Genomic DNA, 25,266 nt, shown 5'->3' with positions numbered 1-25,266 from the left:
TCAGCAATCTTAGCTTCCTAAATAGCTGGATTATATGCATGAGAATTGCTGCACCCAGCTACTATTTTTCAATTTTCATCTTATTTGAACTCTTTAATTTTGTCCATATAAAACATTCACAAAAAGGTCAACTACAAGCTGGGCTCTGGTAAGACATGCTTATAATCCTAGTTATTCAGGAAGCTGAGATCTGAGGATCATGTTTTGAAACCAGCTCAAGCTGAAAAGTTCATGAGACTCTTATTTCCAATAAACTACTCAGAAAAAGTTATATGTGGTGCTGTGGCTCAAATGATAGAGCATTAGTCTTGAGCAAAAGAAGCTCAAGGACAGTGACTAGGCCCCAGGACATGTACACACATAGACAGAAAGGTCAACTACATTCTATCCAATAATCTAGTCCTACTGACTATAACACTCAGTACAGAGGATCAACAAACCTTTTCTATAAAGAAATAAAAATAAATAGTGGGACTTTTAGTTGCTGTGCCAGCTACTCTTTGGTGCCAGTGCAGCATGAGAACAGCCATAAAAGAATGGACATGATTACTCATAAAACCAAGTAACTAAATCTAGGCTATATAGTTACTGGTCTCTGCTTATAAGCTAATTAAGAAATGATATTTATTACTCATTTTAATTCTCCCTTGCCTTTTGATCTCTCTATCTCAGATCTTCTACATGGCTACTGGTACCCTCTGTCCATATCTCTCCCTCCCTCCCTTCATTTATGTATGTTTGTGTTCATGATCCTCAGATTTCAGCTTCCCAGTAGCATGAGCCACTGGCACCCAGCTGTTTTGAAATGGGGTCTTTTCATATTTGTCCAGACTGGTGTCCTAACTTCTAGGCTCTTGATCATCCTGCCAAGCTTCTCAAATAGGCAACTATGGGTTTGTGCCATTGTGTTTTGCTCTGCTTGGCTTCAAAAAGAGCCTCTCAATACTTGTGCCTTGGTCCTCTTGCATAACTACTAGGCTCTCCATCCCATAGCCAAAGATTTTAATTCTTATCAATATACATGGAAAGGTGGTCTTTAAACTTCAGTATCTATGTCTAACCACCTTCTAGACACTGTCTCTAGAATTCAGTATGCTCAAATTGACTCCCTGTTCTCTCTCTCTAAAGCACCAAATGACCAGTTGTTCAGTCTAGAAGCTTTGTAGTAAATGCCTTTGTTTTTCAGTCTCTTCATATTCATTTACCAGCTCTCCATTGGATCTCCTTAATAAATCTTAATTTATTTCTCTCGTGATAAAAGCAGGTTCTGCCCAGGTTCTATTGCCTCTCTATTCTTTGTCTTTTGTCATTTTTTTCCTTTTCTGTTCTAATTATATAAGCTTTCATGCAGTTGCTTAAACTTAAAAACATTTCTTCCTGTCTTGGCTTCTTCTGTCTTGCTGATTATACTACTTAGAACTTTTTTGGTTTTTCCTGCCTCTTTGTCATGGGTCAGGCAGACTATTCAGCCACAAGTGCTCAACTTTTTTCCTCAGGGAAATCTTTGCTTCCTGAAAATATTTTGCCTAGGTAGGATGAATGTGCAGCCCAGTGACAATGACTCATGCCTGTAATCGTAGTTATTCAGGAGGCTAAGATCTGAGGACCAAGGAAAGATGCCAGCCTGTGCAGAAAACTCTACATCTTTAACCAGTGAAATACTAGACGGGAAGTACGGCTCAAGTTGTAGAGTGCCCACTGTGAATGACCCCCCACCCCCACCCAACACACACAAAATATCAGTACTGGAGATGTGGCTCTAGTATCTACTTATCTAGGAATTCAAGCCTCCGTACCATCAAATGAAAAACTATTTAGGTCCCCAAAATCAAGGTTGCCAAGTAACATTGTGGAGAGCGCATATAGAGAGGAGTGGAACACAGGTTGGGGAAGAATTCAGATTGAAATGAAGTTAAATTAGGTTTTCCACAAATGATAGTGTTTTGATATTAATAGCTATTTTTATTTTTTAATAAGGGGAGATATCTTAAAGAGTATACCCAGTATCACCAACATCATTCTCATTAAACTTCCATGGGTAGAAAGTACAGAGTAAAGCCGGGCGCTGGTGGCTTATGCCTGTAATCCTAGCTACTCAGGAGGCTGACATCTGAGGATCGCGGTTCAAAGCCAGCCGGGGCAGGAGAGACCGTGAGACTCCTATCTCCAATAAACCACCAGAAAACCGGAAGTGGCACTGTAGCTCAAGTGGTAGAGCGCTCGCCTTGAGCTGAAGAGCTGAGGGACAGCGCCCAGGCCCAGAGTTCAAGCCCCACGACTGACAAAAAAAAAAAAAAAGAAAGTACAGAGTATAATTAAGTAATATACTTAGTAAAATACTAGGGAAATTACTTTTTTTCTCTTTTTATTGTCAAGGTGATATATCGGGGGTTACAGTTACATAAGTAAGGTAATAAGTAGATTTCTTGTCAAACTTGTTACCCCTAGGCAAATTATTATTATGATTATTTTTTGGTCAGTTGTGGGGCTTGAACTTAGGGCCTGGGTACTGTCTCTGAGCTTTTTCACTCAAGGCTAGTGCTCTACCACTTTGAGCCACGGTGCCAGTTTTGGTTTTCTGATGGTTAATTGGAGTAGCTCGGATAACAGGCATGAGCCACCAGCTCCCAGCTCTAGGCAAATTATTAAATAGTAATTTCAGGCTGTGTTCCATAACATATTGAATGGTATGTTCCATTCCCTTTATGTTTGGTTGAAAAACTCATTTAAAAAATAATTATTTTTTGTGTATTATCTTACTAATTGCTATTGTATTAGCAAACCCTTTCCAAATTGCTGGATATCACTTACTTAACTGTCAAGTTCAGGTTTCTAAAAAAGAAGAAAAAAAAAAGTTAACCTGTTTTATAAACCCAAGTATCAGTGTTCATTGTGGATGTGGATCCATAGGTAACAGCTAAATCTTGCCTCTTAGTTTCCAAATTATTTAACTTTTTTTTCTGCAGGGTGCCTTGTATTGTCTCCTTGGAAATCACAGTGGAGTGTGCTTGGCAAACCTTCATGATTGGGACTGTATTGTGCAGACTTGGCCAGCAATTGTTTCTTCAGGGCTCAGCCAAGCAATGTCTTTGGAAAAGCCATCAATAGTGAGGCTGTTTGATGACCTTGCAGAAAAGATTCATAGGCAATATGAAACAATTGGCTTGGACTTTACAGTAAGCAAATACTTTCAGTTTTAATGAAAATGCTACCTTGTTGAAATGCCTTTTATTTTTCATGTCCTTTTCATTTTAATAACAATATTGTTGACCTTTTTAATGATTTCTAAAACAGGTGTTAGTTTTCTCTTACCATTTCTGAGTTTTTTTGGTGAATATTACAGATAACAGTAGAATAGTAAATTTGAGCTTGTCCTTCAAAGAACCAGAGTCCATAATTGGGTTAATATCAGTTTTATTTACCATTGTTCAATGAATGTTAATGGCACATTTTTTCAAAAGTGTATATTAGGAAGATAGCCATACTAGATAAAGTCACAACCTACTGGGTATTGGGTTTATAATTTAGAATGCAGAATATTCAGATGATTTAATAAATGAGAGATAAGTAATAATATTAAAGTTCAGTGATTTTCAAATGGAGAGATAGCAGGTCATCTAAAAATTTTCATATGTAGTCACACCATTACCATGTCAGAATGGATAGAATAAGAGTAGTTGAATCTCCCTCTTTCCTAAAATGATTACAGTTTTCATCTCCTCCTTGGTTTAAAAGACATTGTTATTGTTAGCCAGGCACTGTTGGCTCATGCTTGTAACCCTAGTTGCTCAGAAGAACTGAAAGTCAAAGTTTAGAGTCAAAAAGGGCAGAAAAATCAAGAGACACTTATTTTGAAATAAGTAGGAAGTAGATGTGTGGCTCAAGTGGTAGAGCACGCTAGCCTTAGCAAAAAAAAAAAAAACTAAGGGAAAGGACAAGGTCCTGTGTTCAAGCCATAGTATCAGGACCTAGAAAAATTATCATAAACAATTCATTGTAGCCGGGCGCTGGTGGCTCACGCCTGTAATCCTAGCTACTCAGGAGGCTGAGATCTGAGGATCGCGGTTCAAAGCCAGCCCGGGCAGGAGAGACCGTGAGACTCCTATCTCCAATAAACCACCAGAAAACCAGAAGTGGCGCTGTAGCTCAAGTGGTAGAGCGCTTGCCTTGAGCTGAAGAGCTAAGGGACAACGCCCAGGCCCAGAGTTCAAGCCCCACGGCCGACAAAAAAAAAAAAAGAAAAAGAAAAGAAAAAAGAATTCATTGTATTGCAATGTATCATTTAATTAAATATTTTAAAAATATTTTACTTGAGATATAATTCCCACAAAACTCATCCACCTAACACATAATTGTATACCTACATGTTGCTCCTAATATATTGAGAGTTATCTAACCATAATCACTTTAATTCCAAATCTTTATCAACTAAAAATAAACCTGAATCCCACCTTATTCCCCAACACTCTTAACCTCTGCAAATGAACAATTCTGTCTGTATGAATTTGCCCATTAATGGACATTTTATAAATGGAATCGGTATATGTGCTCTTTTGTGTCTGGCCTCTTAGCATAAAATTTTTAAGCCTCATCTTTATATTAGATTTTTCATCACTATAATTAATGCCTAATTAAGGGAGAAAAGATTTATTTGGGCTTAACAGTTTCAGAGGTTTTAGGTCATGATCCTTTATATCTGTCACCTTAAATATAAGGTAAGGCAAAAAATAATGGCAGCAGAAGTGTATCAATGCGAGGAAGCAGAGAAGAGTAACAGGAAGGGGCCAGAGCCAAGATAATACCTACTAAAGGCACATCCTCAACATCTTCCTCTAACTAGGCCCTACCTTCTATAGCCTTATCACCTTTCAAAAGTTGATTCATGTTCATCATTGTTTTGACCCATAATGAAGATCCTTCATGATGAGATTGCTTCCCCAAAGACTGCTTCTGAACACCAAGCCCTCAATATAAAAGCCTTTATTTATCCAAACAACAATCTGTGTTATATATCATAGCTGTTTATGTTTTTTAATCTGCTTTTTTCTTAATAAGATTCCAAAGTCATGTGTTGAAATAGCGAAACTACTTCAACAATCAAAATATCCTTCGGTTAACCAGACATTTCTCAGCCCAGAAACAATTCAAGAAGGACTTAAACGCCAGCAAGAAAAGAATGCTGATGCCCTAAGGTAATTAATTAATGAGTGATCTGCTAAAATAAATGTTGTACTTAGCAAGTTTTAAATAATAGTAAAATATAGATGTACTTTATTATTTATTGGTTTTTACCTATTGACCTGAGAAAATGCAAAAAGAAAAAAAAAGAATGCAAGAAGATTGAGAGATAATGTATCACAAACTTCCGAATTTCACTTTTTAGATGTGGAAGTAGAAAATACATCTTAATATGTTATTTTTATATTGTATCTTTTTTCAATGTGAGTTGCATTTGATATTTTTAGATAGTAACACATCAGACAGTATAACTGAAACATCTCAAGACATTGAATCCTACATTCAGGTTCAACACATATCACTTTATATCACATATAACTTATCATTATGACCTCTCAGATTTGTTACCAAGGTATTAGTTAAATTGTTTTTATGTTTTTAAGGAACAAAGCCATTTAGTGCTGATACTCCAGTAGAAGCCTTCCTAATTCAGTTTTGGTTTTGCCTTATTGACTATTGCTTTACTATATGATTTTGGCCACTTAGTGTTTTCTGATATATCTTTTGTTGTTGTTGTTGTTGTTGTAGTTTTTTTAAACTTGTCCTGGGGCTTGAACTCAGGTCCTGAGCACTGTCCTTGATTCTCTCTCTGTTCAAGACTAATGGTCTTCCACTTGAGCCACAGTGCCACTTCTGACTTTCTATTGGAAATGAGAGTCTTACAGACTTTCCTGCCTAGGCTGGTTTTGAACCGTGATCCTCAGATCTCAGCCACCTGACTAACTAGGATTACAGGCGTAAGCCACCCATGCCCCACTAAAATGTCTTTCCTGGAGGCTGGCTTGTTTATGACCAGGTTTCACTACACTGTCTGTGCTGGCCTATGACTCCTGGGCTGAAGCGTTCATCCTTCCTCTGCCTCTTGAGTGCTCAGCGGTCTATAAGTACCAGGCTCCCCTGTCAAACTTATTTTCCAAATGTCTTTATAAATAAGAATGTATTTTAATATTTTTCTTTTTACTTTTGAATGCCTACTTAGAAACTGTTGAGTTGCTTGCTATGCCTACTCTTTCTTGTTCGTTTCCCAGTCTTTAGTTACATATCTATGTTCTTTCTAGCTTGTTCCTTAGTAGGGCTTTTTACTCTGGTAATTCATCTTTTTTTTTTTTTATTTAATTTTATTTTATTTGAGAGCATACTGTGCAGAGGGGTTACAATTACATTGGCAGGATAATGCATACATTTCTCTGGTAATTCATCTTTTATAGAGAGTAAATTTGACTGGAATTTGAATTTATATTACATTATTTGATATTTGTCGTAGTATTATAGTAAAACAGTATTTCTCAAATTTTTTTTTTTTAAGGAACTATGAAAATCTGGTAAATGCTTTGCTGGATGGTGTGGAGCAAAGAAATCTGTAAGTATAAAAGTTATTTTAAACTTCAGAGCATTTTTTAAAATGTTACAGAAGTTTTCTACTTAGGAAGGCTATAATGACTTATAGAAATTTATGCTTTGGTGGGCTGGCAACGTGGCTTAGTAGTAGAGTGCTTGCCTGGTATTCCTGAAGCCCTGTGTTCCATTCCTTAGTACCACATAAACAGAAAAGGCTGGAAGTGACACTTTGGCTCTAGTGGTAGAGTGCTAGTCTTGAGCAAAAGAAGCTCCAGGGTGTGGCCCAGAGTTCAAACTCTAGGACTGGCAGACAGAAAAAAGAAAGAAAGGAATTTATACTTTTTGTGTTAAAGACTCTGGGAGAGCTTGAGAAGATAAGAGCAGTGTCCTTTGAAAGACATATTTTAATTCTTGAGAAACTTACAATTTGTTTCAAATACAGGCTTTTAAGTTGTTTCATGAGCAATAGGTTTTGTGACTTTTACCCCTCTTTTTTAGGCCCTGGAAATTTGAGCATATAGGCATTGGACTCCTGTCTCTACTTTTAAGAGATGATCGAGTGTTACCTCTTCGTGCCATACGATTTTTTGTTGAGAATCTCAACCATGATGCAATTGTAGTTCGAAAGGTAAATACTTCTATTTTAGCAGCTGTCTTAGGTTCAAGAATATTTACCACACTAGAGGTATGTAACTTCTTCAGAAACAGTATATTCCCTAATAAATACCTTGGGCTATATTAATTTGAAATTTCCTCCTATTCAGAGACAATAACAATTCAACAAAAATATGAAGGCAGATTCAGGCGTTGTGAATTTTAACATTGAAAGTAGACCCAGGGAATAAGTCTATAAGCTAATGTGAAATATTGATCTTGAAAATTTAGAAAATCAGACATAGAGTTTCAAGATAGGTTGTGTAGCTTTTGATTTTCTTCTCAAGTCTTAAAAGGTGCTTGTGGGGCTGGGAGGGTGGCTCAATGGTAGAGCGCTTGCCTTGCATGCATGAGGCCCTGGGCTCAATTCCTCAGCACCACATAAGCAGAAAAAGCTGGAAGTGGCGCTGTGGCTCAGGTGGTAGAGCGCTAGCCTTGAGCTGAAGAGCTGAGGGACAGTGCTCAGGACCAGGGTTCAGGCCCCACGATTGACCCCAAAAAAAAAGAAAAATAAGAAAAGTGATTGTTTTGACTGATAAGTTGGAGGAAAAAAAAAATTTTTTTTTAATCAGTCGTGGGGCTTGAACTCTAGGCTTTGGCGCTGTCCCTGAGCTCTTCAGCTCAAGGTTAGCACTCTACCTCTTGAGTCACAGTGTCACTTCTAGCCTTTTCTGTTTATGTGGTGCTAAGGAATTGAACCCAGGGCCTCATGCATGCAAGGCAAGCACTCTAACACTGAGCCACCTTCCCAGCCCCAGAGAAAATTTCTTACATAGACTCTGAGGCTAATAGGTGAGGAGTGAACCAGGCATTAATTAAAATAAGAAGAGATCAGATTTGTTTTGACTGAGATGAACACAGAATAATCAAGAGTAGAAGCTGCTATAACTTCCTTCCTGTTACATAGATCCTTTTTTCTTTTATTTATTTTAATTTTATTGTTAAGGTGTTATACATAGGGGTTATAGTTATATATAATGTGTTTGTTTGTTGGTCATGGGGCTTCAACTCAGAGCCTGGGCACTGTCCCTGAGATCTTTTGCTCAAGGCTAAGTTGTCTACCACTTTGAGCCACAGTGTCTCTTCTGGTTTTCTCTGGTGATTATTTGGAGGTAAGAGTCTGACAGACTGGGCAGGGGATGTAGCTTAATGGTAGAATGCTTGCCTAAATTGCGTGAATCCCGGGTTCAATTCCACAGTACCACATAAGCAGAAAAAGTGGCAATGATGCTGTGGCTCAAGTGGTAGAGTGCTAGCCTTAAGCAAATAAAGCTGTGGGGAAATGCCCAGCCCCTGAGTTCAAGCACCGGACCTAGCCAAAAAAAAGAGTCTCACAGACTTTCCTGCCTCGGCTGGCTTTGAACTGTGATCCTCAGATCTCAGCCTCTGAACAGCTAGTTAGGATTACAGGTGTGAGCCACCAGTGCCTAGCCAAGATTATTAGGAGATTAATTTTCCCCCAAGAATTTTTCTTTTTTTTTTGGTTAGTCATAGGGCTTGAAATCAGGTCTTGACCCCAAGGTTTTTCAGCTCAATGCTAGTATTTTATCACTGTGAGCCACAGCACCATTTCCAGAGGCAGTTGTTTTTGAAAGAAATGGAAAGCAACTTCTGTTGATAAAGCAGTGGATAAAGCAGTCGGTCATTAAGAAATTAAAAAATTTTGATATACATGCATTACTTGTTTTCTAGATGGCTATCTCAGCTGTTGCTGGTATTCTCAAGCAGCTAAAGAGAACCCACAAAAAGCTGACCATCAACCCTTATGAAATCAGTAAGTATAATAACCAAGCAATTAATAGAGTTCTTTTCAGTATAAAAAAATTTTCCCTCAAATTCATAAATTAAAGTTCTTGATCTCATATTGTTCTCTGGATATAAGCACAAAGTATGACTGTTTTATTGGAAGTAGTGACTTAAAAAAACAAAAAAAAACCAAATTGCCTGGCACTGGTGGCTCACACCTGTAATCCTAGCTTTTCAGAAGAAGAGATCTGAGGATCTCTTCTTCCCGGGTGGGAATTTTGTGAGACTTTTATGTCCAATTAACCACTAGAAAACTGGAAATGATGCTATGGCTCAAGTGGTAAAGTGCTAGCCTTGAGGTGAAAATCTCAGGGACAGTGCCCAGGCCCTGAGATCAAGCCCACAAAAAAAAGTGATTAAAAATATTTATAGAAATACAGTGGCTTCTTATTCTTGCTTCCTTTTTTTGGCTGCTTTTGTTTTGCTTCTCATTCTGGAGATTGGACCTAGGGATTTGTGAAGCAAGTGCTCTACCAGTGAGCTCTTTGTCTTCTCTTAGTACATATATGTGTCTTTTGCCAATTCAGAAAATTATGTCATTTGCTTCATATTATTTATCTTACCACTAAGCAATTATATATATCTGAAAAAGGATAGGCTATATTTGGAAAAAAACGAACCTGAAGGAGAATACCAAGAACCACATAAGAGAAATGGGACAACTTTAATAATTGTCCTTATTCATTAGCAGAGATAGCAGCTCCAACTCTGGCAGGGAGGGGAGGCAACTTCTTTGATAGACTAGTAGATCTATCTGTGGGAAGTCCCTCTCCCTCTCCCTCTCCCTCTCCCTCTCCCTCTCCCTCTCCCTCTCCCTCTCCCTCTCCCTCTCCCTCTCTCTCTCCCTCTCCCTGTCCCTCTCCCTCTCCCTCTCCCCCACCCCCCTCCTCTTCCCATTTCCTTGCACACATCCAGTCTGGGGTTTTGGCAGCTAGTAACTTCCCCAGGATGACAGCTTATGAGTAGGCCTTCTGTTTGAAACTCAGCTGTCAGGCTATAAGATTATTAGCAGCCTGCATAGCCTGCATCTATCCATTATATGAGACCAAAACACACTTAGAGGGTTGGAAACAAATTTTTGATGATCAGTAAGATCTGCTACACCCAGTCACTATCCAAGGAGCCCATTTAGAGAATGTAGATTCCTTCCTCAGTGAGAGCTTCATAGTCCTAGTCTAACTATTCTTTTGTCTAGAGTACCTACAAGACTTAGCACTTGCAAAGAAGATACTAGCATATGCTAGTAGAGAGCTAAAATTACTGAGAGATGAATTTAAGTGATTGCTGGTGGGCAAGCTTTGATCGTGGCACACCACAGCACACCCAGCAAGTTTATTTCCTGGGAAATTTCAGAAAATTTACTGGTGTGTTCCTTGGTAAACAGCATGGAATCTGCTTACACTAAATGAATACAATCAACTTGTGGTCAGGCAGACTCTGGAACTGAGCCATATCTGGGATATTTGAAAGTCTAGGAACTTCTATGGTCTTAGAACCAACAGAGGTTGTCAATAAAAGATGCTGAGAAGTCAGAGGCAGGGACAGTTTACTACAGGATCACACAAGCAAGGATTCCTTAGAAGCAACTGGGACCCTGAAGGTATGCAATAGGAAATAAATCAGTTGAGGACAGCCTCCTGTGAAGTACCCATTGTCCAGTTCTACCCCTGGACTCTGAGCTGACTGCCCTCCAACCCACATGGAAAATTTGTGTTCTCTCACAGCCTCCTGTACCCTGAAAAAAGGTATATAAGACACAAAGAATAATTGAAAATTCATATTTGTATATATAAGCCCCTTTGTTAGCTTGTTAAGCCTAGCTACTCAGGAGGCTGAAATCTGAGGATCACGGTTCAAAGCCAGCCTGGGCAGGAAAGTCTGTAAGACTCTTAACTCCAATAAACCACCAGAAAACTGGAAGTGGCACTGTGGCTCAAGTGGTAGGGCACTTGCCTTGAGCTGAAGAGCTGAGGGACAACATCCAGGCCCAGAGTTCAGGCCCCATGATTGATTGAAAAAAAGAAAAAAGTTCCCTTGTTTTCGTTGATGTTTAAGATTTAAGGTTGTTATATTTGTTTTATTTATTTGGAACTTGAACTCAGGGCCTGGGCACTGTCCCTGAGCTCTTCTGCTCTACCACTTATGGTTTTCTGGTGGTTAATTGGCGATGAGTCTCATTTGGATTTTTCAGTCTTGCCTAGACTGGCTTCGATCTGCAACCTCAGATTTCAGCCTTCTAAATATCTAGGATTACAGGCATGGATCTTCTTCTGTGTATATGATATAGACCAAAACTTTTTTTAGCTTTTACTCTTTAATATAGGACATTCTTCCACTCTTATTTACTTTTTGATTCTGCTGCTCCCTCTACTCCTTTAACTTTAGGCCATCATATGTGAATCATACCACCTATCTTTGAGTGTTCAATTTTAAAAATTATTCTTGTAACCTGGGTGCAAGTGGCTCATGCCTGTTATAGCTACTCAGGATGCTGAGATCTGAGGATTCCAGTTTGAAACTAGCCAGGGCAGGAAACTCCATGAGACTCTTATCTCCAGTTAACCCCCAGAAAAACGGAAGTGTCACTGTGGCTCAAAGTGATAGAGCTCTAGCCTTGAGCATAAAAGCTCTGGAATGCCCAGGCCCTGAGTTCAAGCCCCATGACCAACAAGAAAAAAAATATATACTGTCCCCTTTCTATAGCCCTTACCCATTTATGTTTTCATTCTAAAAGTAAAATTGTTCTCTTGCTCATATTCCCTTCTGCTTCTGCTCCCCATTCCCAATCTGTTCTCATTTCCTACACTCATACCAGGTCCCCTAATAACATAAACCTCATTAGTATTTTCATTTCATGTGTTTTATGTGTTGTTTTGAATTTTGCCTTGGTTGTTTTCTCTTTTTTAATTGTGTATGTATGTTGTTGTGTGTATATGCTGCATATATGTGTATGTTTATTCAATTTTCCTCATTCTCCTTTCCCTACCCTACACAACTGCTTCTACTTTAGACCACTTTCTCATTAGCCTGTCCTATTAGAATTAACTCTCACCCCTTCTTTATCTAACCTCTGTATAACCCTTTATAATATTATTTATTAGTCCTACCCTTATGCTCTCCTTCCTATTGCCACACTAAGGTCTTATGTATTCATTTGAGGATATTGGGACGGTAGTGGTGACTAGTTTTCATTAGGGATTATGGTTTATCAACTGCAATAGCTTTTATAGCCAAGATTCCTTAACCAATGTGGACACTGTCTTGAACATTGAAATGATTTTGTTGTTGTTATATTTCGGTGCCATCCTAGAGCTTATACTCAGGGCCTGGGTACTGTTCCTGAGCCTTTGTGCTCAAGTTTAACATTCTACCACTTGAGCCATAGTTCCACTTCTGGAGTTTTGGTAGTTAATTGAAGATAAGAATCTCACAGACTTTCCTGCCTGGGCTGGCTTCTAACCTCAATCCTCAGATCTTAGCCTCTTGACCAATTGGGATTACAGGCATGAACTATTATTGGTGCCTAACCTTTTCCTGATAAAGTGAATACATATGAGGTCCATAGGTACTTAACATATAACATAGGTTACATATTACATTAACTCACCAAGCATGAGCCACCAGCACCTAACAAAATTATCTTGACAACTGAGACCCACTACTTTAAGAAAATGTACCACAATCCAGCCATTATTCAGTCTTAAATAATTTGCAAGAAATCACCAACTAAAAGGACACAGGAGACTGAAATTGCCATGTAATTTTGGTCCCAGACACATAAATCCCAGCAAAAAAAAAAAAAATCACTAGATTCATGAATAAAAAAGGTAACATGTCTCCTTCAAAAGCGAATAAATCCATATTGAAGAATTTAAGGGATGGTAAAGAAGAAGAAAGTTCAGATAATGACACAAAAAATAATGATAAGAATGGTCAATGAAATAAAGGAGGTAATGTTGTAATATGAGTAAATATGAGTAAATTCAACAAGGCAGCTAAGTGAAATAAGATGATGCAAGATGTGAAATAAATTTAGTAACAATTAGAAATCTTGAAAAAAAATCAGATTGATATCCAGAAATAGAGAGCATAGTATCCCAAATAAACTCAACTTAGCTTTTCTAATTAGAATGCAACAAGTTAAAAGTTCAGTGTCAGATGGGTTAAAGAAAAAGAACTAGATCGAACAGTTAAGGACATTGGGAGAGGGGGAGTATGGGTACTTCGAAAGTATGACTGGAATTTACCAAGGCCTCAGACTCCATTGAGAGATAAATCTTTCTACCATGGGTATAGATGTAGGGGAAAACGTATGAACAAATTACACTGAGAAAAAAAATACACCGAGATTCTATTGAATAAAATGATAACAGAAAATTGACCTAGTCTTCTGACAGTGTCATCCATGTTAGGATGAAGCTTACAGAACACCACACAGGCACCATCAGAGAAATATCCCTAGACCCATTGTAGTCCTCTTTATTTTTTTTTCCAGTTCTGGGACTTGAACTCAGGGCCTGAGCTCTGTCACTGAGTCTCTTTGTCCTCAAGAGTAGCTCTATCACTTGAGCTAGTTTATTAGTGAGCTAGTTTATTGAGTAGTTTATTAGAGATAAGAGTCTCACAGACTTTCCTGCCCAGGCTGACTTTGAACCTCAGATATCAGATCTCAGCCTCTGAATAGCTAGGATTATAGGTGTGAACCACCGGCACTCAGCTTGTAGTCTCCTTTTAATGGTAATGTGTCATCCTAAATTGGGTCATAGACTAGGACAAAAATTCTTTCTGATATGAAGGACATTCAGTTGGACATTTGACATAATTTTAGTGTATGATTTGTTAAAAATAATTTACAGGATCAATGTCATCTCTGAGTTTGAAAATTATGGGTGTTTTAATTGTTACAGAGGTGATCGTGTGTTTTGTTATAAAAGCATATACAAATACCCTGGAAGTACAAGGATATTGTTCCATTAATATGGTTACAGTAAATAATTGTGCCATGTGTATATTGTTATATAGTATATGGTGAATTGCATGTGTTGGCAAATGGTGTTAGATGTGTGTGTAGAGAGACAGTGTTGAAGTGTATACACAGATCAAAATAGGAAATGTGAGAGATGTGATTTCTTGGGCTCTGTAAGCTTGAAATTCATTAAAAAATTAAATTTAAAGGAATGAAGAATATTGTCACATTCCTTCCCCTAAATAACTATCGTAATGCTGTTTACTGGGTAGATCCGTTCTCTTCTCTGATTTAACATGCTCCTTTGTGGTCACTTTTGGCTTTCTGTTTGTTTTTTTGTTTTTCTTCAGTGCTGAGAATTAACCACATGCTAGGCCAGAGCTCTAGTAAAAACTACACCCCTATCTCTATGTGGTCTTTTTCATAGACACTATTAGTAGATTACTAATAATGTTATGAAGTTACATTAATATCATTGATTGGAAATTGAGAATAATGGCTGGATAAATGCTTTTAGATCAGTGAAATCTGCTTGTCTTTTCCTTAGGTGGATATCCTAAACCCACACAAATTCTTGCTGGTGATAGGCCTGATAATCATTGGTTACATTATGATAGCAAAAGTATACCAAGAACTAAAGAAGAATGGGAGTCAAGTTATTTTGTTGAAAAAACTCACTGGGGATACTATACCTGGCCAAAGTAAGTTGTAACTTACCATGCATCTTTTCATTAAACATTATTTGATAAAATTTATTTTTTAATATTTGGATTTCTGGGAATGTTAGAGGCACTTGAAGGCATTTTCTTCCCTCTTCCTCTCTTTCTGTTGTTCCTGCCAGTGCTCTGCCTCATTTCCTGCAATACTGAAATTCTCAGCTTTAATACCATCTCTTTGCAGCTAAAGAAACTGCTAATAGCTACTCTAAATTGTATTCACCTATAATGTACATGCCTAAACCAGCCCAGAGAAATATTAGTCTGTCATCACTGACTAGTAATGTATGTCATTAGGGCATAGTGATCTGGTCAATTTTTTAAGGCTGAAACAAAATATTACTGATATTGTCATATCCATGAACTTTCCCTCTAATTAAAGTTCATTAAAGTACCTTTTAATACTTTCTATCTGTGAGGCTGCAACTTCTTTTCTGTGCATATTACAAATGTAAACTTTTACTGTGTAGGAATATGGTTGTTTATGCTGGTGTGGAAGAGCAACCTAAGCTTGGCCGAAGCAGGGAGGATATGACAGAGGTAAGCATTCATTTCACCATACTTTCAGAGTCATCTTATTTTTGGTTACTGGTTTATTTTATCCACAATTCAAGTCTTTTTTTCAATTAAGTATTTCAAGTATAGCTGAATAAATATGATTGAAGATGTACTGCTTTCCTAGTTTCAGTTTCATAGGTCTCATAAAGTTACTCTGAATACTATTTCATTTAGCTCTCCTTCGGGTACTGTTTTATGTAGTTAGCTGCTAGTTTCTTCTATCAATTCTGTTTGGTGCACAGTTTGGTTTGTTTTGTTTTGTCGGTTGTGGGGCTTGCACTCAGGGCCTGGAAGCTGTCCCTGAGCTCTTCACCTCAAGGTTAGTGCTCTACCCCTTGAAACACAGCACCACTTCCCGTTTTTCTGGTGGTTAATTGGAGATAAGAGTCATGTGGGCTTTGCTTGCCTGAGCTCAGCCTCCTGACTAGCTAGGATTATAGGGGTGAGCCACCTGGACCAGCTAGGTAAACCTTCTTAAAAGCAAAGATAATGTCTTTTTTAGGTTTTATTGCATAAGATAAATAGATGTTTGTAAAATTGTGTATACTGCTCTTATCACTCTTTTTTTTGGGGGGGGGTCTGGTCATGGGGCCTGAACTCTGGGCCTGGGTGCTGTCCCTTAGCTCTTCAGCTCAAGGCTAGCGCTCTACCACTTGAGCCACAGCACCACTTCTGGCTTTTTTCTTTTTGCTTATGTGGTGCTGAGGAATTGAACCCAGGGCCTCATGCATGCAAGGCAAGCACTCTACCACTGAACCACCTTCCCAGCCCCTCTTATCACTCTTAAAAGTAATAACTTTTAAGTTTTGCTCAAGTGAATGATGACGTAAATTTCTTCATTATAAGTAGTTTGCCATTTAGTTCTGATGTACAAATATGAAAACTGTTCCAGTTAGTTTGGTTTCTAGTTTCTAGAGTTCCAGCAATTCCACAGTAGGTGGTACTGAATAATTAAGCCTTTATTTCCCAAACAGAACATTTGTTAGTTTCAATTCAAGGAATGAGAAATGTGATTCAGTCTTGCTTGAGGAAATTGAGGAAAAAGCTTGTTATAGATCTACCATTTTTAGGTGGAGATTCAGTTTTGGCTTTAGAAAGCATAGTTCCTGTGATAATTTAATTTTTTTTAAAAAAAAAGCCTTTATTGAATAAAAATCAGTTTTAATCTTTTAAAAATCATGTTTACAAATAGATTCTAAAACCTGAATATCTTTCTTTTTTCAATTTATAGGCAGAACAGATTGTGTTTGATCATTTTTCTGATCCTAAATTTGTTGAACAGTTAATTACTTTTCTATCTTTAGAAGACAGAAAAGGAAAAGATAAGTTTAATCCTCGACGTTTTTGCCTCTTCAAGGTAACTGTGTTTTTTATATATACCCTCTTCATGAAACCTAGTAACTGTTCAGTTTGTAAGTTCATAAGTTTTATCGAAATTTGAATTTAGCCTTCCACCTGTTCTAAAACTACTACTCTATAGTCTACATTGGTTGTTTGATCTTGGCTTATTCAAAACAAGCAAGCAAGCAAGAGTTGGTGTGATAGACTGTTCCTGTAATCTTAGCTACTTGGGATGTAGAGACTGGGAGGATGAGGATGGAGGACAGACAACAAAAAATTCTTGAGACCCCATCTCAACCTTTAAAATAGTCTGGCATATTGGGGAGCCCCTGGGATGGAAGAAACATAAATAAGGAGGATTAGAGTCCACAATAGCCGGGGCAAAAAGTGAGAGACCCTATTCAAAAATTAGAGTGCATGGCTGGCAATTATGAGGTGCTCTGAGTTCAAACCACAGTATTGCCACAAAAGAAAAAGAAGTTTCTTGGTATTTATCTTTAGCTTTGTGAATAGCACTAGGGACTGCACATTTGCTTTAAGTGCAAAGCTACATTTTTTTTGGCCAGTCATGGGGCCTGAACTCTGGGCCTGGGCACTGTCCCTCAGCTCTTCAGCTCAAGGCTAGTGCTCTACCACTCAAGCCATAGTGCCACTTCTGGCTGTTTCTGCTTATGTGGTGCTGAGGAATCAAACCCAGGGCCTCATGCATGAGCCACCTTCCCAGCCCACTAGCTACATTTTAACATATTATATAAGTCAGCAGTATTCCTTTTTTTTTTTTTTTTTGGTCAGTTGTGGGGTCTGAACTCGGCCTGGGCGCTGTCCCTCAGCTCTTCAGCTCAAGACTAGCACTCTACCACTTGGGCCACAGCGCCACTTCCAGCCTTTTCTGCTTATGTGGTGCTGAGGAATCAAACCCAGGGCCTCATGCATGCAAGGCAAGCACTCTACCACTTAGCCACCTTCCCAGCCCAAGTCAGCAGTATTCTTAACATTGTATCATTTAATTTCTAGTCATTTAAGCAGCTCTGATGGGGAGATTGCTGGGAGTCCTTCAGGACAGTAATGTAGAAAATAATTGGAAGTGTATTATAGATATAGTTGAAATGTTAGCCATTTGAGTACTGAATTACTTTCATTTCTTTGTTTTTATAGGGTATATTTAGAAACTTTGATGATGCCTTTCTACCAATTTTGAAGCCCCATTTAGAGCGTTTGGTTGCAGATTCTCATGAAAGTACCCAGCGATGTGTTGCAGAAATTATAGCTGGTTTAATCAGAGGTTCTAAGCATTGGACATTTGAAAAGGTGATGTAATCATATAGCATATCTCTAAGTTATCTGTTTTATAGCAATCCCATCATTTTCATAATTGATACTTTAAAAAAGCTGTGTTCAATTCCATAAAATGTGTTGTGTATACATATTGCTTTTGAGTGCCTATCGTACACATGATCTATAGATACCATTATGTCTTAAAATTTTGAATTATTTGCCAATATTATGGGTATGAGAAGTCAAGGATATATCATGTTTTTGTTTGTTTGTGCCAGTCCTGGGCTTGAACTCAGGACTTGCTCACTATCCCTGAGCTTTTGTGCTCAAGTCTAGTGCTCTACCATGTGAATCACAGTTCCACTTTTCTGCCAGGACTGGCTTTGAACTGTGATCCTCAGGTGTCAGCCTCTTTAGTAGTAAGGATTATAGGAATGAGCCACCATATTTTGTTTTTTTGTTTTGTTTTGTTTTGTTTCTTTGTTTTCTTTTTACAAAAAAGTGTTTTAGTTTCTTATGAAAAGGAGGAAAATCTGGAATTTTTGTCCCCTCATTGGTCTGTATCATTTGGAGGCGTCTCAGTTTATGGAGCTTCCTCATCCTCTTAACAGATCCATTCTCTGCTTCCTTGTTCATGTACATTAATTTCCTAGTCTTGTAGATTTTGAGTTTGAATCCCTTTTTAGAATGTATCTTAGTAGTTGTAAGGTTTAGTTTCACACTCCTGCCCTAAGGTTAAGTTTTTCTCCCCCTCCCCCCCCCCCTTTTTTTTTTTTTTTTTGAGTCCGGTCGTGGAGCCTGAACTCTGGGCCTGGCGCTGTCCCTCAGCTCTTCAGCTCAAGGCTAGCACTCTACCACTTGAGCCACAACACCACTTCCGGCTTTTTTCTTTTTGCTTATGTGGTGCTGAGGAATCGAACCCAGGGCCTCATGCATACAAGGCAAGCACTCTACCACTGAGCCATCTTCCCAGCCCCAGGTTAAGTTTTTCTAGCAAAGTGCATTAGACCGAAAATAACCCAGTCAAATGTTTGAGATACCCAAAAAGAAGGCAATAATTTTTTAGAGAAGACATCATTTTTGGCCATCTTTTAGAAGGAATATAAATACATTGACCTACAAGAATTTTAAACATGTCATACATACCCTTGTAACAGCATTAGACCACGTTTGAGATACATTTTCTAAAACAGAGAATTTCTCAGTAGTAATAAAGATTTTATAAAGATTTGTATAAAATGACCGAATATTTTGGGAGAAAGTTGTTCTTTATTTGAATATGTGTAATGATACAGCCAAATGAGGTAATCCTAGATTCTTTGTGTGCTCTAAAAAAAAAAAAAAGAATGTTGTGTCATGTTGTTTGTGTGCTTTTATGAAGAGATATTTTAAGAAAAAAGGTTCTGAGTGTCATTAAGTGTTTGATTTGTCTAGGTGGAGAAGCTTTGGGAGCTTCTGTGCCCACTTCTTAGAACGGCCCTGTCCAACATTACAGTAGAAACTTACAATGACTGGGGAACTTGTATAGCAACATCCTGTGTAAGTTCTGCTTCCTTATCTCCTGTGTTTTTTCAAATTGTTTGGTGCCTTGTCTCCAAATGCATGGCACCTCATTATACCTCTTTAATTTTGAAGTTTTGATCAAACTATTGTCATCTCACCTAATTGCAGATAGTACTTTTCGGCCCTTTCAGTAAGTTTGAGTGATAATCTTCTGTGCTATATTAATGCATTTTTTAGTTAAGTGACAAATCAAACCATGTATTTGGAAATTGAGGTTACATACAGTAAAAGCCACATAATCAACATTCTAAGTGTTCTCTTTGAATACCCAGTTATATCCATAGTTCATATACTTTAAGAAGAACAAACCATTAAGTAAAATATTCTGTTAGTATGAGTGCTGGTAACTACTCACTCATCATTTTTAGTTTGATTTTCTTCCTAAATACTTAGATATATCTTTAACATTTTGAGTACAGCTCAGTATGATTTATTTATAGAAATTTAGTTATCTGTTTAATTTTTACCTTATGTTTTCAACACAGGAAAGCAGAGATCCCCGGAAGCTTCATTGGCTTTTTGAGCTGTTACTAGAATCACCATTGAGTGGTGAAGGAGGATCCTTTGTAGATGCATGGTAAATAAAATCCTTGAGGTTTATGCAGATGAGTCTGAGCTAAGTGGTAACTGGAAGTGGGTTGCTGGTCACTGGTGATGCATGCCTGTAACCCTGGCACTTAGGCACTGTAACAGGAGGATCACCACCAGTGTGAGGCCTGGCAAGCTACAGAATATCCAAACACATATATGAAAATAAGTTGTTTATTCACCTAAAAATACCAGATGAAGTAATTACTCCTCCTAGAAGTCAGTGTGATTCAGCTCAATAACAGTGTATGGTACTTCGTTATTTCTTATTTGGGAACAATTAGGAGAAATGTAGACAACCTGAGAAATTCCAGTTTATACAATTCCCAGCCTTCTCTTGCCAAATCTTTTATTGAGATTGCTCTTTGAAGTTTGACAGTGTTAGCTTCTTTATCACATCTCATTTTTTCACTTTTTCCTGTTAAGAAATATAGAGACATGTAGAACAATAACCCTTTGTACACCTACTTAAAGACATTAAGACTTAAAAAGACTAGGAAACTGTGAGTCAGATACTAACTAGAAAGTTACTGAGTAATAGAAATTTTCGAGATTTCCACTAAAAGAGTAGGTTCTTTGTCAACTAGTGAGAAAACTTGAGTACAGGCCCTTTTAAAGATTAAGCCATTGAGTGTTGTTAAGTCTACATTTTATTTAATTTTCTTTGGAAGACTCTCAGTAGCTATGGGTATATAGTCCACATTGATAGAACTCATGTAAAACTACTGCTCCTTGATTTCATTTTTCCCATAAACACCACCCATTATATGCTGAAGACATGCCACCTTCCAACAAATTTAAAGTGTTAACTTAATCATTTAAATTGAGCACATTACTTGCCTTTTTTAGCTTGGAAGATTTATGATGTAACTTGAATTGCATTTGGGGCATTACTGGCTTGTGTGGAGGCATATTTTCACAATGCTATTCGTAGGGAAACACCCAGCATACTATTCAACACAACTGATGACAAAGCAGGATCAGTTGACCTACATAAAGTGCACATAGGAGTTGAATGTTTGCTTTAGAAATTACATTGTTTTTGCGTTTGGCCATCCTAGAATTGGAACTCAGGGCAATTTGTTAGGCAGTTGTTCTATCACTCAAGCCACTATCACGATCACTCCAGCCCTTGATTTTTTTTAAATTGTTTTTTAGCTATGCTTGATTAAAATAACATTTAATAAGCACATGAATAAGGTGGCTTACTGTATTTTGAATTTTGGATGCTTTATTAAATGAGAAAACGGGAAAAGTTATGTAAGTGTTGGCATTGTTTATCTGTATTGAGTACATAAAGGTAGAAAGAGAACGTGATGCAGTGTATCTATCCTTTACTTTTAGCCGACTCTATGTGCTGCAAGGCGGCCTTGCCCAGCAAGAATGGAGAGTGCCTGAGCTACTACATAGACTACTGAAGTACTTGGAACCCAAACTCACACAGGTTTACAAAAATGTCAGGGAAAGAATAGGGAGGTAGGTATGGCATTCTCTCCCTCTCTCCCTCTCCCTCTCCCTCTCCCTCTCCCTCTCCCTCTCCCTCTCCCTCTCCCTCTCCCTCTCCCTCTCCCTCTCCCTCTCCCTCTCCCTCTCCCTCTCCGTCTCCCTCTCCCTCTCCCTCTCTCTCTCTCTCTCTCTCTCTCTCTCCTTCTCTCTCTCTCTCTCTCTCTCTCTCTCTCTCTCTCTCTCTCTCTCTCTCTCTCTCTCTCTCTCTCTCTCTCTCTCTGTCTCTCTGTCTCTCTCTGTCTCTCTCTCTGTCTCTCTCTGTCTGTCTGTCTCTGGAATCTCTTGAGTTCTTTATTTTTTTGTTGGCCATGGGTCTTGAACTCTGGGCCTAAACACTGTCATCAGCTCTTCAGCTCAAGGCTAGTGCTCTACCATTTGAGCCACTAATGCTACTTGCAGGTTTTTGAGTGGTTTATTGGAGATAAAAGTCTTATGGACTTTCCTGCCGGGCTGGCTTTGAACTATGATACTGAGATCTCAGCCTCCTGAGTAGCTAGGATCACAGGCGTGAGCCACTGGTGTCCAGCTCTTGAGTTCTTTTTTAATATCTTGCAATACATACAGATGATGTTGCTGCTGAACTCCATTCCTCAGATTCTGCCTATTGTATTGTGGGAAGTAAAATAAAGCAAGAGCTTGAATGTAAACCTAGGAAGGCAGTGTGCCTAGAAGCCAGAGATTAGAAGTGGCCACACACAAATTTAGCACCTCAAAATTACAAAGCTTCTCCTATACACAAGGACAATCTCAGAAATTGTCTTGGGAAAAATTACTTTGTTTGGGCCATAACTTTTTTGACCCAGTTTTAATAACTCAGTTTTAGTTATTATATGGGGCCTCTTACCATTATGTATTTTATTTAACAGTGTGCTGACCTACATATTTATGATAGATGTTTCTTTGCCAAATACTGCGCCAACAACATCCCCTTGTATCCCTGAGTTTACTGCTCGAATTCTAGAGAAATTAAAACCCCTCATGGACGTGGATGAAGAAATTCAGAACCATGTTATGGAAGAAAATGGAATTGGTGAAGAAGATGAACGAACTCAGGGCATTAAACTCTTAAAAACCAGTGAGTGACTAAAGTCTGTAGAAACTTTCTTGAAAACAGATGTGTATTTTGATTCTCCTGTGGGATTTTTTTCTCCAGTTTGTTTCTTCAATTGTGGAATATCACATGGTATAAAATATTTTAAGTGTGCAGTTTATTGAGAACTACATTCATATTCTATTCATCATGCAGAATTTTGTGTATTTAACAACTTGCCCCAGCCCCAGCCCCAATTCCACTTTTTGTATCAATGAACTGGTCCATTCTAGGTAGCTCTTCTCAGTATTGGCATACTTCATTTCACATTTAATTTCTTTCCATACTATGAATATGTATTCATCTTTTTATGTACATTTGGATTATTTGTACCTGCTATTTTGAATAATCTACTGTGAACCTTACTATATAACTTTACATGTATATTTATGTATATTTATTTTTATATATATGTATTGTGTGTGTGTGTGTGTGTGTGTATATATATATATATATATATATATATATATATATATATATATATAAATTGAGACCCTGCTTATAGTTATTTCTTTTTTGTTATCATGTATTCAAAAGTGGAATTTTTGGCTATCTGATGTTTCTTTGTTGAACATTTTGAAGTGCTGCAAAACTTCCACATCAGCTGCATATTTTACATTTTAGGTATCAAATGCAGAGTGTTTCAATTGGCTCACATCCTTGTCAACACATGTTTTCTGCTTTTTTTCTGTCTTTCAGTCTTAAGTGCAGCCATCCAATGGGTGTAAAAAAAGGCAACTTGTAGTTTAGCTTTTACATTTACCTAATGAAAATGCATGTTGAACAATTTTTTGTTTGTTTGTATATGGACCATTTGTACATTTTTCTTGGAAAATGTTTACTCAAGTTTTTTGTACATTTTTGAATTATGATGTTTTGTTCTGTTGAGTTATATCTTTTACCTGTTTGGATATCATCAGTACCTTTTTAAGTAGATGAGTTAAACTTTCCTGAATTTAGCAATACTGAGGTTTGAACTCAGCTTTAGGTGAGCTAGGCAGATGCTTTACTGCTTGAGCCACAACTGTAGCCCTTTTTGCTCTGGTTATTTTCAAGATAGGTTCTTAGTTCCTGCCAATCTATTCTGGACATCCATCCTCTTATATTCCCTCAAAGCTGGAATGATATGTACATACCACTGTGTGCAAGCTTTTCTGTTGAGATCAGGTCTTAAGAACTTCTGTGGAGTTTTTTGTTGTTGTTGTTACTGGCCTAGAGATGCTCTGCTTTTTTTGTAGCTGGGATGGTGGCAGTTGTATGCTACCTCTCCCAGCATAACACAGCCTGTCCTTAAACCAAATTCTTCCGTAACTTGCTAGGATTATAAGCAAGAGCCACTGGTGTTCAGCCTTCTGTTCATAAACCTTCTTACACTTGTCCTTGGATGAGTAAAGTTCAAGTTTGCTGAGCTCCAATTTATCTGAGTTTGTTGTTTCATTTGGAAATGATTGCTAAATTAAATGTCATGATGTTTCCCCCTTATATTCTCTTGAAAGATTTTTTTTTTTAAGTTTTGATGTTCTATTTCTGTTTTTGAGTTGTTTTTTTGTATGTGATGTACAGCAAGGATCTATCTTCATTATTTTGTGTATGGACATTGTTTTCCAGTACCATTTGTTGAAGAGCGTCCTTTCTCAATTGAATAGTCTGGCACTGTTCATTGAGGATTTATTTCTGAATTCTTACTCCATTGGTTTATGTGCCTGTCATTAGATCAGAACCACACTATTGATTACTATACCTTTGTAGTAAATTTTTGAATCTGTGTGTCCTCCAACTTTTCAAGATTGTTTGGCTAGTCAGAGTATTCTATTGTTTTGTAGCTAAAACTTTTTCAAGGGTTCTAAATATAAAATATTAAAGATTTTAACTGCTTTAGAATTATTGACAGCTAGTTTCAATATATACTTGGTATAGATAGTTAGTGGGCTGTTACTAATTTGGATATTCTTGTGGAGTAGCGTCAGTACCCAAGGTTGTTTGATAGTCTTTATCATGAATTGTTACAATTCCTTTCACAACATTGAAGAGCTCTCCAAGTGACTATTTGACACTGAACTGATAATGTCATTCTTTCTTTGTGGTCCCTAACTTGATAGCAGTGATTGATTATGCATATTTATTTCCAACTAGTATTGAAATGGCTTATGGCGAGTGCAGGAAGATCCTTTTCTACAGCAGTCACAGAACAGCTTCAGCTTCTGCCTTTGTTTTTTAAGGTAAGCTTATGGCTGAAATGCACAGTTCATCCCCTCTGACCTTCAAAAGGAATTTATGGTCATCATTTTTGGTTGATTGGTTTTTAGTGTATGAATTTTGATTAGAGCTATGAGGGTAGTTCTAGGAAAATTGAGTAGATTGATATTTTTTGAAGTACTGTTTTCAATATTAAGAGGATGAAAGTAGTGTCTTGATAGTTTTATAGACAACCTTTTAAAATAATTATTATTGTAATTGTACAAATTTATGGAGTATCATGATTATACAGATCATATCAGAGTAGCTAACATTTCCATCTCAAACACTTTAAAAAAATGTTGTAAACAAACGGCCTTGTGCTTACCTAGGCAAGTACTCTATCATTTAAGCCAAGTCCCTCTTAGTTAATTGGGAGGTTGAGATCTGAG

The 25,266-nt window shown here is 37.7% G+C and overlaps 1 protein-coding gene across 2 annotated transcripts in view; it reads left to right on the top strand.

Annotated features, from left to right (window-relative positions):
- The window catches only part of Psme4 (proteasome activator subunit 4), a 103,636-nt gene that overhangs the window by 61,808 nt on the left and 16,562 nt on the right, over positions 1 to 25,266 (top strand). For both annotated transcript variants that reach the window (XM_070025617.1, XM_070025616.1), the window contains 14 exons: positions 2,967 to 3,176; positions 5,056 to 5,192; positions 6,545 to 6,598; positions 7,075 to 7,204; positions 8,923 to 9,004; positions 14,550 to 14,703; positions 15,189 to 15,258; positions 16,508 to 16,633; positions 17,773 to 17,925; positions 19,327 to 19,431; positions 19,941 to 20,032; positions 21,388 to 21,519; positions 22,416 to 22,624; positions 24,773 to 24,858. In XM_070025617.1, the coding sequence (XP_069881718.1) occupies positions 2,967 to 3,176; positions 5,056 to 5,192; positions 6,545 to 6,598; positions 7,075 to 7,204; positions 8,923 to 9,004; positions 14,550 to 14,703; positions 15,189 to 15,258; positions 16,508 to 16,633; positions 17,773 to 17,925; positions 19,327 to 19,431; positions 19,941 to 20,032; positions 21,388 to 21,519; positions 22,416 to 22,624; positions 24,773 to 24,858 (1,740 nt within the window). The remainder of the gene's footprint in view (positions 1 to 2,966; positions 3,177 to 5,055; positions 5,193 to 6,544; positions 6,599 to 7,074; positions 7,205 to 8,922; positions 9,005 to 14,549; positions 14,704 to 15,188; positions 15,259 to 16,507; positions 16,634 to 17,772; positions 17,926 to 19,326; positions 19,432 to 19,940; positions 20,033 to 21,387; positions 21,520 to 22,415; positions 22,625 to 24,772; positions 24,859 to 25,266) is intronic.

This window comes from Dipodomys merriami, unplaced genomic scaffold, assembly GCF_024711535.1.
Source record: "Dipodomys merriami isolate MVZ:Mamm:240054 unplaced genomic scaffold, mDipMer1.0.p SCAF_17, whole genome shotgun sequence".
NCBI classification, from domain to species: domain Eukaryota; kingdom Metazoa; phylum Chordata; class Mammalia; order Rodentia; family Heteromyidae; genus Dipodomys; species Dipodomys merriami.
Note: the sequence above shows the minus strand (reverse complement) of the source record. Positions and strands in the feature narration are given on the sequence as shown.